Source organism: Corylus avellana, chromosome ca6 (assembly GCF_901000735.1).
Source record: "Corylus avellana chromosome ca6, CavTom2PMs-1.0".
NCBI lineage: Eukaryota > Viridiplantae > Streptophyta > Magnoliopsida > Fagales > Betulaceae > Corylus > Corylus avellana.
The window spans coordinates 24730103-24744819 of NC_081546.1; the positions used below are offsets into that span (position 1 = coordinate 24730103).

At 36.8% G+C, this 14717-nt stretch overlaps 1 protein-coding gene across 1 annotated transcript in view; it reads left to right on the top strand.

Moving 5' to 3' along the window:
- Positions 1-14717, top strand: part of LOC132185800 (probable cyclic nucleotide-gated ion channel 20, chloroplastic) — a 53150-nt gene that overhangs the window by 26652 nt on the left and 11781 nt on the right. The window contains exons 2-6 of the mRNA XM_059599593.1: positions 670-1198; positions 6168-6359; positions 8092-8190; positions 11398-11535; positions 14125-14373. Coding sequence (XP_059455576.1) covers positions 686-1198; positions 6168-6359; positions 8092-8190; positions 11398-11535; positions 14125-14373 — 1191 coding nt within the window. The 5' untranslated portion in view covers positions 670-685. The remainder of the gene's footprint in view (positions 1-669; positions 1199-6167; positions 6360-8091; positions 8191-11397; positions 11536-14124; positions 14374-14717) is intronic.

Consider the following 14717-nt stretch of genomic DNA (forward strand, 5'->3'; position numbering starts at 1 on the left):
GCTTAATTTCCTATGTTAATTTGGAAGTCAATCAGGTGAATGTTTCTAAATTTAAACTACAAGCATAACAATATAAATAATATTTTTATGGTCCACCAAGTTTTATCCGGAATGTGTTTCTCTTCCTTGCATCAATATAAGAAAGTTAATACTTACCTGGACTAGTCACCAAGGATTTGAATTTCAAAAATATCAGAGATATCGGAGTTGTCTGGCAAAGATGATACAGTATCAGGCCGATTTGCGGCCACTGATATTTGATTATTTTATTAGTTTGATGTTTCTGATGGATTTTGTTTTTTAATTTTTTTTTCTGCTAAAATTTTCACATGTTTTTCACAATATTTCTGATGTTTTTGTCAATATTTTCTGATATCTTGTGGACAAATATGTTATATCGGCTGATACATTTCTGAGCTATTGTTTAAATATCGTTCTTGTTTATCATGACTGGTACCAATCTAGTGCGAGATATGAGATATGTTAGCAATTTTTTAAACTATGATTGCTACTGACATTTGAACTTTGGATTTTTCTTGTGCTACCCCCTCTACTTTATTTAAAGGTTTCTGGAGTTGTATGAAATTTTCCACTTTCAAATATTAATGCAGTTCTAGCACGTGCACATATGCATTTTGAATATTTATTTTATACTTTTTTTTTTTGCAGATCTAGTTAATGAAAGATGGCTGGTTTTGAGAAAGACGATATACCTATGCTTTCAGACACAAATGGGCAGTCAATGGACAAACATGTGGATTCCCAATTTCAAAAGTTGGCATACAGGACAAGGAGTTCATCAATTTCCATTCCTATGACCTCAATGGAGTCCTATGAAAGTGAAGCTATCCGTGTGGGCCATACTGGTCCTTTACGGAGTGAAAGAAGAACTCCATTCATACAGATGAGTGGTCCATTATATGTTAGTCGTAAACCTGAAAACCTTTTTTGGCCAAATCAAGCTATAACAGGATCCAAAACAGTGGAACCTTTGGCAGGAAACTTTCCTTCTTCGAAGGGAAAGGATCAGGATGATCTGCTGCATGACATCTACACTAACAAAAATGAACATTTACTGAGGTCTGGGCAGTTGGGGATGTGCAATGATCCTTATTGCACAACTTGCCCAATAAATTATCACAATTTCAAAGCAGCTCAACAAAAGAACTCAAAAGCTTCATCTGTATTTGATCCTAAGGTGCTTTTCCTTTCTTAACCTATAGGGTGTTCTTTCTGTCTTATCCTAGACATTGACTACAATGTTTCATGCGGCCTTGTATTATATGCTTTGTTTGTCCAGTTTTTTAACCACATGCCTGCATCATAGCTAAAACTTCACTCTTGCCATCTACCTTGTTGCATAGATTTTGAGTTTGATGCTGCTTCTGTCACATAATAGGATTTCCTCCCTCAAAAACTTGGTATAAATAGCAAGAATATTTGTTGTAATTCATTAATTATTTTGTTTTATATTTATTTTAACTGTTTGAGTAAGCCATTTTTGCCATTTGTGATCATGCATTCCCCGTATGTGGTTCTATGGAATGATGTTCATACCTAATTTTCTAGTTATACAATTCCTGGCATCTCCCAGTTTCAGATTGAGATGTCAAATCCTATCCATGCATCTGACATTCAGCTCCTAGATGGTAAACTTAAAAGATTTTCCATAAATGATTTTTCAACATTCATTAGCATAAAAACTACATTCATTTAATCTGATATGATGGTTACAAAATAAAGAACTTGAGGGCCTAAAAGAGATAAACCTTCAAGTAAATCATTTGCAACACATATTTATAAAAAAATCGCGCGCACCTTGTGGAATGTTATTTTTTCTCGGTTCAGTTTGTGTTGGGTTATGCCTGGAAGCGTCAAGGAGATGTTTGCTAGTTGGTGGGCGGGTGGCAAATCCTGAAGCGCCATCTTGTGGAAGATGGTTCCTCTTTGCCTCATGTGGTGCATCTGGATGGAAAGGAACGCTAGATGCTTCGAGGATTTGTCTAGGAATCTTGAGGACCTTATATACTTCTTCTTGTACACCCTTTTCACTTGGACTGTTGGTTGGCTAGCTCCATTAGTGATCAACTTTCCTGATTTTCTTTTTATGTTCTCTTCTTCTTTCTCTTTTGTCTCTCCTTCTTAGTTGCTTTCTTGTCTACTCCCTGTGTACTAGGGTTGAGCCCCTTTGCGCTCTCGATATATAACATTACTTACAAAAAAAATATATATATTTATATAAAAAAAAAAAAAATCATTTGTAGCACAGTAACAAATGTCCCGGTCAAGCTTTTGTTGTTATATATGTTTAATCACCACTTATCCTTGAAAAAAAAAATCCCAAAAGCTTAAGCTTATAGGAATTATGAATTTAATTATTTAATTAATACTTTAACACTTCTGCCCAGGTGCGGGACCATATAGTAGAAAAGAATAATGAAAAAGAGAGGAAGAGAAATGCTCTTATTCCATGATTTTATTTCATTCGGTTACATAGGTTTAAATGGGAGAGAATACAAAGCTTAATATGGAAAGCAAATATTAGGAGATTGCACTCAGAATAAAAGAGTAAACAAAATCATAATAAAATGGGAGAGAAAATAGTTTTCATCTTCAACACTCCCCCTCAAATTGAGGCATAGATGTCTCACATGCCCAATGTGCATAACGTTGAATGAAGAACACTACTAGACACTCCCTTTGTCAAGATATCCGCAAGTTGTTCTCCTATCTTCACATATAGTGTGCAGATGATACTTGCTTGGAGTTTCTCTATAATAAAGTGTTGATCAATTTCAACATGCTTGATTCGATCATGTTGGACTAGATTGTGAGCAATCTAATGGCCGCTTTATTGTCCCAATAACAATCTCATAGAATCCTTGGAATCAAACCCAAGCTCTTTCAAGAGTATCTTCAACCATAATTTTTCACATACTCCATGAGCCATGAATTTGAATTCTGCTTCTGCACTAGATTTGGCAACCACTGCTTGTTTCTTGCTATGCCATGTGACCAAACTACCTCCCACAAATGTACAATACCTTGATGTGGATCGCCGATCCATCTGTATAGGCTTCTATTTTCAAATGATCATGTCAAGAAAACAACAATCTCTTACTTGGTGAGGATTTTAACTAGCAAATGATTCGGTAAACCATATGAAGCTTTCGTGGAGAATGATAAATTGACTTAGCACGCTAACAATATATGCAATGTTTGGGCGGGTGTGAGATAGATAAATTAATTGGCCAACCAATCATTGATATCTACCTTTGTCCACCAAAGGACTCACCAATTTCTCTTGGTTTAACATTAACCTCCATTGGACTATCAGTGGCTTTACATCTGAGCAATCATGTTTCCTTGAGAAGATCAATAGTATATTTCCATTGGGAGATAAATATACCATGCTTTGACCTTGCTACCTCAATGACGAGAGAGTGTTTTAAGTTTTGTATCTCCCCATCATCATTTCCCATTACTACAATATCATCAACATACACAATCAAAGCTATTACCTTTCCTTGAGTGGAATAATTAATAGAAAGTGTATGATCAGCTTGACTCTGCTTGTCACCAAATCTCTGCATAGCACGAGAAAACCGCTTGAACTATGCTCTTGGAGATTGTTTTAGGCTATACAAAACCTTCTTTAGTTTGCACACTTTTTTCATATAGGATTGAATCTTCTAGTTCAGGAGAAATTTCCATGTATAATTCTTCTTTTAGATCTCTATGGAGAAATGCATTTTTTACATTAAATTGATGGAGAGAGGCCAATCCAAGTTTGTTGCTATCGAAAGTAGAACTCTAATTGAGTTCATCTTTGCTACTAGAGTAAATGTTTCCTCATAGTCAATCCCATAAGTTTGTGTAAAACCTTTTGCAACAAGTCTTGCCTTGTATCATTCCACAAAACCACTAGCCTTATGCTTGATAGTGAACACCTACTTGTATCCAACAACCTTCTTTACATTAGGCAATTTAACAAGATTCCAAGTATTGTCTTTGTGAAGAGCTTTCATCTCTTCTTGCATTGTTGGCCTCTACTTTAATCACTGAGTGCCTTTGTAGATTTTTAGGGATAGACACAAATGGCAATTTGGACACAAAGGAACAATATAGTGGTGAAATATGCTAATAGGAAACAAAATTAGATATGGGATGGTGTGTGCATGACCTGACTCCTTTGCGTTGTGCAATAGAGAGATTGATATCATCGACAACAAGTATTACATAATTCATATAAGGAAAAGAAGTAGTATCACTTGAGTTAGGATCAGATGCTTGGCATGTAGCATCAAGAATGGTCTTCCTTTTCTGGTGTTTGGAGTAAACTCTCAACTCTTCCATAAGAGGCACATATGACTTACAAGTAGGAGACTCATTAGTAAGCTATTGTTTCTCCTGCTCAAGCTTAGGGGTAGGAATAGGTAACGGGGTCAAAAAATCCTCTTCCCTCGGACTCTCCCCCTAAAAAGGAGTTTGGGATGAGGAAAAATATGGTTGCGTTTCAAAGAAAGTAACATCCATTGAGACAAACTGTTTTCTCGATGGGGGATGATAACATTTATACCCCTTTTGTGTGGGAGAATAACCTACAAAGATGCATTTGAGGGCTCGAGGGTCCAACTTACTCCGAGCTGGACCGTGAACATGGACAAAACAAACACATCCAAAGACCCTCGGAGAAACACCTTTTGAAGTAGAGAAAGGTGGGGCAACACCTCAAGGGGTGTTTTGAGATCCATGACCCGAGAAGGCATCCTATTGATGAGATATGCAGCGGTGCGCAAGGCGTCCCCCCAATAAGCATTTTCATTAACTTCTGTAACTAACTGTTTTGGGCTTTACTTTTCAGTGTAGGGGGTACTTTTTTCATTAAGCTTGAATTTCTCGTTGTCAGGCATGAACCATTCCTCCATTCCCCAACTCCGGGAAAAAAATAATAAAAGAAACACAAAAGAGAATAAAACACAGGCTTTCATTTTCAAAGGGGTTGAAAATTAATTGTGGTAGTGGCCATGAACATCTTACAAAAGGATTGTAATTTAAGTGCTGCTGTCCTAAATCTAGTCTTGTATGGTAATATTCTCTTTGAAACTATTTTAGTTTTCAGAGAAATATGAATGACATTATATATATATATATCTTTTTGCATTTTGTGCTTTGTTGGAAGCAAAAAGAATACGTGGTAGATTGCTCTGTTGCCTATAAAAAGGCAGAAAATTGTGTGGGCCTGGTATTGAAAGTATTAGTAACAGTTTTGGTGGCAAAGTGACGCAGCACGGATGAAGAACAAAATAAAGATAAAAGATTGGTGTCTCACCAATTGGATAAATTTGGCGTCTCACCGCATAAAAGAGCAATTACAACTCTCAAAGAACAAAATAACTGTTTATTTCTTAATCATAGTTTGTTCAATACAATTGAAACTTGTGCTTAAATAGACTAAAACACTAAATCCTAACCCTAATGTGACTAACTTTTGGGCCAAGCCCATTATTAAATACGAGCTCTAAAAACATAAATTAAATATTAAAAACAATTACAAAATAATACTAACTTTAAACTAATATTCTTTCTTCATTCTGCATCACAAATGACATAATTTTTGTGATTAGGGTTATGGGTGTAGTAATCACATCAGTACCATTGAAGTGGCAGCGGAGTAATGGGATTGGTAGAGCTGGTGATGATTTTGTTATGGAGGACGTGTTTGTGGTGATTACAAGAGCAGAAGGAAGTGTTTGTGGTGCTTATAGTGCTTTTGGATGAAGGTGGTGCAGATTTCAATGGGGGTGGGGTTGACAGTTATCATCAATAGGGGTTATGCGGATTTTTGTGGAGTTGGTGGTTATACTTTACTGTCCAGTGGTATTGCTGTTGGAGGTGGTTTTAGATGTCAATGGGTGTTGGTTGTAGTTGTTATGCAAACACTTTGTTTATCTATCTTTCTAGGAAAATTTTTCTTGAGGTTACACACACATTTTACCATACCATTATATCCTTTTGACTTTGTCATGTTTTACTACTAATAATTTTGTTATCTAGAATAATGGCATACAAATTTTTTTTTTTTTTTTTTTTTTTTTTTTTTTTTAAATATGCATACAAATACTTCAATGATCTTATGCAGTTTTCCTTATTTTGAATGTTTATAGTTCCATAATGCTCTCTATGGGGATGCTAAAGGCTGGGCTAGGAGATTTTATTCTTTTCTCCAACAATATATTCCTGGTGTCATGAATCCTCATGCTAAAGTCGTGCAACAATGGAACAAATTTTTTGTCATTTCTTGCTTGGTGGCAATTTTTGTGGACCCATTGTTTTTCTTCTTGTTGTCTGTACTAAAGGTATGCTTCTCCTCCTTTATTTATTTTTTAGAAGATGATTTTTGTAAGTATAAAGTTAGATTCATTTTGAAGTTATTAATGTTGATGAGTTGTGCGCTTGATAAGGATATGGTTTCTCAAATTTTAACATGGGTATAATGAGATTTATAGGGGAGACTATGTAAGAGATAGAAGCTACCTGATTTGGATGCCAATCCATTAAATCCTAGAGCCATTATAAAAGACTCTCTAACAAAGTCATAAACCCTACTTGATTAAGAGCTAGTAGCCAGATATGATGATCCATCTGCATACCAAGTTGCCACCATCTCATAAGTTTTTGTTTAATTTTTAGTGTTTTGGGAGTATTCTCAAATCTTATTAAGTCCAACATATGGATGCTAGATGATATTTGTGATTCGGTTTGCACAAGTAAATATGGAGAGAAAGATGAGGCTTGTTTCAATGATACATAGCCTACTTCACACATTTTATTATGTATATTGAAAAATACATACTTCGGTACTGCTGGGGAATTGAGGTTGCAAGGTCAAAGATAGGCACCAACGTATCTCAAACGAAGAATGTACTTGACATCCTCGAGTAAACTGGATTGTTAGGTGCTCAACCTGTTGATACTCCTTGAGATCTGAATTATAAACTTGCGAAGGAGAGTTATTCTTAGATCCTAGCAGATACCGTTGACTAGTTGGGAAACTCAATTATCTAACCATCACATTGTCAGATATCTCATATGCAATTAGTATTGAGTTAGTTCTTAGAGGCTCTGAGACTCTCACATTGGGACGCTGTTGTTCGTATTGTTTGATGCTTGAAGAGAGCCCCAAGGCGTGGCATACTATTTATTAGAAGCTTCACTATGCCTCCAACCATGTGTTCGATGAGAGGACTAAGTACATTGAAGTTGATTACCATTTTGGCCGAGACAAGATAGTGAGTGGAGACATAGATATGTATTTATAAAGTCTGAGAACGAATTTGCTGATATTTTCACAAGGTCATTATGTAAAAATCGGTTTGTCAATTTGTTCCAAGTTGGGCTTATATGAGATATATCCTCTAGCTTGAGGGGGTGTGTTAGAATGCTAGACTATATTATTTGTACTCTTCTAGAAAGAGCCAGTTGTACCTACAGCTGGCCCTACAGGCAGTCAACTCTCAGAATTTTCTCCCCAATGATTGTAACAAACTCTCCTATGTATGTGGAATGGATGAGTGCTGCTGTGTAAGAAAACTGCCCCTCTTTATTAAATTTGTTTTCCATTTTCTTCCCTCTATCAGTAACTAAACAATTAGTAACCGTAAATTCATTACCTCTTTCAGAACCAGGCAATTTTAACTGAAAGAGAAGAATAAAAATTGGAGGAAGAAGTAGGGAAAAAACAGTCTAAATCATAGAGAAAAATGGGTTCTTTTACAAGTATCTGGGTTCTTTTTCTTTGCCTTTCTTTGTGGTACAAGAAACATAGAGAAAAATGGAGGAAGGCAGAGGAGGAAAATAAAATTGGGACTGGATAGCAATTGGTCTTTCTACTATAAACATATAAATCACATCTATCTCCTTTATAAAACATGCAATTTTTGGCTGAAAATCTTAGTTGTTCATGGTCTCTATCCTCTGTGATCATGTTCCTAACTTCTTATAACCATATTTTAGATTTGAAAAATATAATTTTCTTGCGGTTTACTATTTGCACAAAATTACTTGCTTTTCCCCACTCCTTGAATGCAGGATAATCTGTGTATAGTTCTTGACCAGCCCATGACCACAACAATTGTGGTTTTCAGAAGTTTAACTGATCTCATATACTTCTTCCATATGCTTCTTCAGGTAATTTGTTTAATTAACCTGCTAATATGGACCATATGCTAAAGCTCATTTAAAAATTTCACATTATTGTTATTTTGTTCTCAATAATATTGTAAATAATCCGTCAAACTATCTTTGAATACCTACTGATGCAGGCATTATTTGTTTCAGAGTTTTAGACTGCCTTTGTTATATCTACCAATGTCTTTGCATTTAGAAAAGACCTAAACATTGCAACATGAAAAGCCTGCTTAAATTTGTTCGTTTAGATTTGTTTGTATGTCTTAAGTCATGAGACTAAAATGGTAGCAAGAGAATTCCATATTAGATTTGTTTACCACGGGGCAGATCACAACATAAGTAAAACATATCAGCTGAAAATGCAGGGGTGTCCACGTTTCTAAGACCTGGAAAGCAATAGCAATGTCTTGTGGCACCTATGTATTGTATAAAAGGGCCTGCATGGGTCAGGTTGGTCACTTTTGGAAAGGATTTTTACACCGACCCTAGTTCGTCACTTTTAAAAGATCTGAACCCGATGCCAACCTAGAGCACCCATAAAACTGGTGGGTTGGTTTCACTGTGGTTCAAGAAATTAGTCGGGTTGGTTGGATTAAGAAAGAGTGGGGACAGCGGAAGGCAAGAGCTATGTTGGTGGAGGAGACAGGAAGAATGAGAGAGAGAGAGAGGTACAATAGGAAGAAAATAGCATATAAGTGCAACAATAACACCTGAGATGAACATTATAAACGAAATGCTCTACCAAATGAGAGTTACTTTACCTGCCCATGATCCACAAACAACCTGTGAAAATTGCTGCAACCACCAACGCCATAGCCCAAAGCCTTTCACCAGTACATCCCAAACATAATGTGCTACTGTGTAGCTAAACAAACTGGCCCCACCACTCCAAACAAGTGCTTGAGCAGAACCGTAAAAACAAACCTGCCTGCCCATCAAGTGCCTCCCTCAAAATAAGAATTGGTATTAGAGCTTGTTTCGATTCTTGGATAATCTATCGTTAAGTTTTCTCTTGTTGGCGCCTTCGAAGCAGGTTTTTATTATTTTTTATATTGTTTATGGTGACCGGAACACCTCTGGTGGAAAAAGAAAAAAAGAAAAAAAGCAGTGTTGTCAATGCTGCTGGGTGAGAATTCTTCCCTGAAAACAAAAATATTTTTCTGTCAGGGTGTATTTCTGTGTTTTTCGGTCTTATCTGTGGTGGCCGGCAAAGTTGCAACGGCCATCGGAAAAGAAAAAAAAAAATCCGGTGGTTTGATTTTGAGTTGTTGAAAAGTTACTATGTGGTCATCTATTGATTCTATAGCCACTGTTTTTGGAGTGGCCGGAGTGGTTTGTCTTCTCCAGCGAGCTCTGACTGGCCTTGGATTCTCCGGTGAGAACCAATCCAATGTTGTGATCGATGTATCCGACCGGCCTTGGTGTTTTTCGGCGAGAACCGATCCAATGTTGTGATCGATGTATCCGACTGGCCTTAGTGTTTTGTGGCGAGAACTGATCCCAAGTTGTTAGTGATCGATGTATCCAACCGGCCTTGCCGTTTTGCGGCGAGATCCAATCAAATCCGACGAGTTTTCGACCGGCCTTGAAGTTTTATTAAATTATCGTGTTAGTTGTATGAGTCTTTGTATTGTGTGCTCCAAGCTGTTCCAGCTTGAGGGGGAGTGTTAGAGTATGTTTTTCTAGTTGTTTTTCGTTTGCTTGTATCTTCCAAGCTAGATTCATATGATGCATATGCTCCAGCTTGAGGGGGAGTGTTAAAAGAGTTAGGGTTTGAGTCATTAGGGTTTTGGAAGTAGTTTAGTCTTTAAGGTATTTCCCAAATCCTATATAATAGGATGCTTGTATTAGGTTAACATAAGTTGAATAGTTGAATAATATAATAGCCTCCATCTTTTGTGTCTAAACCGTTCATACAAACTATAACATACTGGAAGTGCACATGGTCCAGAATCACTAGCATTTGGGACCCAATGACCAATACCCAAATCAAATTTCACCTCCTTGCGTCCAAATCCTTAGTCAATCTATAAAGCCATGTAACAAACACAAATTGAACAAAATCAGTGTTGAAGCTATATGATGCAGGAGAAGAATATTAGTGTGGATTTATTATTTATTCATTAGTTTTCCTTTTTCAATAAGGATTTGGTTTTCCTTTTCCATTAGGATTAGTTTCTGCTATTATCATACGCTGTCAAAACAATCTTAGTTCTGCCCGGCGTCGCTATAGTCGATGATCTTTTGGAGGTGAACAAGGTGGAGGTCAATGAGGTCGGCGAGAATGGAGAGAAAGCACTTGAAGTAGGCAAAGCAAGGAGGGTAGTCAAGGATCCAGGGGGCTGGTCATCTTAATTGGTGCAGCAGTGGCAATGGGGATGGTGGATGTTGACGAATCTGACAGTGAAATGAGAGAGGGACAAATTGAATTGGTGGAAGTAAAGTTGGGGAAATTTTGAACTGGGACAGCATTTAGTTTGTGAGGGCTCATGCTACTAACTGTTTGCCGCATGCTATATATATTATGTATTTATGCTTACCCTTAGTTTGGGTTTGAATATTAAAACCCGATAACCAAATGGACATACTTATTTATGTAACTTCGAAATCGAACTGACTCTCTGCCATCACAGAAACTAAGGTTGGCACAGGTTGGGCCATTTTCTGCACAGCCCTAACTGTATAAATACGTTGAGCCCATTAAAGAAATTTACTTTTATTTTATCACTCAAATTTCTCACATGCAACTCGTGTGATCAAAAGCCCAGTGAAAAAAAAAAAGATTTTGAAATAATTTTTGTTGTTTTCTTTATTTTTAGTTTAGTCCCATAGCAATGATATGCTTTTGCATTCATATTCACTTTTAAGCAAGCAAGAAGTATGGGTTCTTACACTTGTCTCTATTATCCTTAGAAAGCTTTTTGATCTTGCCATTGTACATATTCATCTTATATCACATATTATATGCCTCCTGGTATATTTATTTAAATTTATTGTATGTTATTGAACAATAAGGTAAATAGAAGGAAACAAAAATACTTTATAATATTAGAACTTTACTGGTTTCAAGTTTCAACTTTTGAGTAATATCTTAAAAAAACTTTACTCGTGACATCCAATGTCTCCAATCGTTATACCATTGGTATGGTCTTCGCTTTGGTTGGATCCTTTGTTCTAACATTGACTGCTTTATCTTTCCTTTTGCAGTTTAGGTTGGCTTTTGTGGCCCCCGAGTCACGAGTGGTTGGTGCTGGAGAGTTAGTTGACGATCCAAAAAAGATTGCTCTCAATTATATTCGTGGCTTCTTTTTTGTTGACTTATTTGTTGTACTACCGCTTCCTCAAGTAAGGGCTCCCTCCTCTCTCTCTTCCCCTTTTCAAGTTTGTATTCATCACCATCTACATAAATGTCACATCCATGTGCTTAATGTGTTAAGATCTTATTGAAGATTCAAAGTTTAAGCTTAATGCCGATTTTGTTGTGGATATGTGTTCGTTGTTACTTTGTCATATTAAATTAAATTAAGTTTGTTTTTCTTTGAAAAATATATGCTTTTTTCAGTTTACGTTAATTATGTGGATTTTGCTCATTTAATATTGTTGATATTTGTTTAGGCTCTAATTTCTAGATATAGGTTTGAAGAACATATCTTTTGGAAGGTGACTTTTGGAGTGAAAGGTGTTCTGAATCTTTAAGGGATTGAAAGATGAGTCACATTGAGAGAAGCTCGATGGAATTGATTTAGAGTGTATCTCGTGGGAAGAGTGAGACAATATTGAGGAGAGAATCAGGCTTATTAGAAGAGTTATTAGGATTTGTGAGTCATTAATTAGTCTTTGTGGGTATTTTGGTCATTGTTATATTTCTCTAAACCTATATAATAAGAGGTGTGGTGGGCTACGTAAAAACAATAACAACAACACAGTAACGTGGCTCCACCTTTTTTGTCTAAACCGTTTATGTAAACTACAACATGGTATCATCTTTTCTGTCTAAACCGTTTATGTAAACTACAACATGGTATCAAAGCTTTAGGCTTAGATCCTTGGTCTAATCCCTCGTTTGTAGTCTTGATTTTTTCTTTCTTGTGGTTGATGTTTGATATCTTGGTGTTGGTGTTTATAGTCCCAGTGGTAGCACCTCGTGTGTGGACGGTGCCTTCATGAAGCTCTAAAAGAGTCGTAGTGAGACTCTGGAGAAAAAGAAAATTCAGTTTATCTTGTTGTCGGTGTAGGCTTCGGTGGTTCTTCGTGATTTTCGGTATTTGTATTTGTTTTGATATCTCTGTCAGTAGTTCTCGAACCCGGCTGTTTCACGGTGGTTCTCGGTGGTTGGCTATTGTGCAGTGGTCATTAGAGCTGTTTGTGGCATTGTTGGTTATCGGTGGCCTTAGTGGATGCTTTCATGGCTGTCTTAGGCATTTTCTGATCATTTGCGGCGAGATCAACTCTTGGTTGTTCGTTGTTGGTTGTTGACATCCGACCGGCCTTGGTGTTTTGCGGCGAGATCCGACTGGCCTTGGCGTTTTACGGCGGTTTCCAACTGGTTATTGGTGTTTTCCGGCAAGATTCTACCAACCTTGGTGTTTTGTGGTGAGATATGATCAAATCTTGATTGTTTGTTGTTGGTTGTTGAGATCCGACCGGCCTCAAGTGTTTAGCAGTGAGTTCCAACCGGTCCTTGGTGTTTTCCGACAAGATCTTACTGGCCTTGGTGTTTTGCGACAAGATCTGACCTCCCATTGAAGTTTTTAGCGAATTTTCTTATTTTTATTTTTACAAGTCTTTGTATTATGTGCTCCAAGCTATTCCAACTTAAGGGAGTGTTAAAAGAGGTATTAGGGTTTGTGAGAGTCATTAGGATTGGTGGGTATTTTGGTCATTGTTATATTTTTCTAAGCCAATATAATAAGATGCTTGATAGGCTATGTAAAAACAATAACAACACAGTAATGTGCCTCCACCTTTTCTGTTTAAGCCGTTTATGCAAACTACAACAAGGTTAAACAACATTTATGTGGTTTTTGACAAGATACCTCAATATTGTTATGGACCATCCAATATATATATATATATATATATATATATCCGAGCATTATATTCTCTCACTACATTAGTGAAGCAATGACACCCCTTTCACTAACCCAAGGGGACCACTCAGTTATCTCAAAGGTGAATGGAGCTCATCCCTTCTTCATAGCAAGTTACAACCTCCTTTGTAATGTCAATCCTCACTAGGCCTCAAGACCCTAGAAACCACAAATTGCATCATGGCTCTAATCCAGGGTGTGTAGTGGGACATTGACCCCTCAAAGTATCATATTATTTAGGTCTCTTAAAGTCGGTTTTACTGCGTATAGTGAAATGTGCCTTCAATATTATAATGTGTTGAGACATGATTTACCAAAAGATATTTAGAAATTTGGTATGTAATTGATGAACAATCCCCAACGGCACATGGAGGAAAAGGCCACTTCACCAACAAATTTTTGCTGAACCAAAAGCCAACTTCAAGGTCTATCAGAAGTGGCCAACTTTTCTGACCATTTTAGTTATCGAAATCTACACAAAAAAAACAAAACAAAACAAAACAAAACAAAAAAAACAAAATTTGGTGGAGAAAGGATGAAAGTGATCAATATTTGATTGTATGTGTGTGTGTGCACACCCAGACGTAGGTGGGTGGGTGAGCATTTTTACATGCGTCTTAAAAAGGAAATAAATCATAATTGCTTTTTAAGATGTCTATTTGAATCAAAAGATGCATGTATATACATCCTCAAATTGCATAAATTTTTTTATAAAATGGTTACCTGGATCAATCAATCTGTTTCTCTGCGAAGTAATGTGACAGTACATGCTTTTCTTAGATGATAAGTATATCTCCATTAACTGTTCTTGTTACAATTGTTTCTTTTTCTTTTGTTGCTGCAGATCATAATATTGTTTGTTCTACCAAGATATTTGGGAGCATCAGGAGCAAATTATGCTAAAAATCTTTTACGAGCAGCCGTTCTTGTTCAGTACGCTCCTAGGTTGTATAGGTGTCTACCTCTACTTAGTGGTCAGTCTCCAATTGGCTTTGTATTCGAGTCAGCATGGGCAAATTTTGTCATAAATCTTCTCACTTTCATGTTGTCTGGCCATGTTGTTGGGTCATTCTGGTACCTCTTTGGGTTACAGGTGGGTGGAAGTTGTCATATCTTCTAAGGATGCTTGTTGAACTTTCTTTCATCTAGACAATTTGGAGAAACTACATTTATCCCTACCATTGCAATGCCCGTCAAGGCCACTTCCGACTCCCAGTGGAAAAGATACACCTTCCATAAGATTAAAAAGAAAAAAAAAAAAAAGAGAGAAAAAGGTAAGTCATTTTTAACCTTTATGGAGGGTATTTTTGTCATTTTGGGTTGTGGAAGGGGAACATTTTGCAACCCCAATGGTAGATTGGGGGGACATTGCAAAAATCATGGTAGTTAGAGGGAGGTAAATGTAGTTAACCCAGACAATTTTCTTCTCCTTGCTGT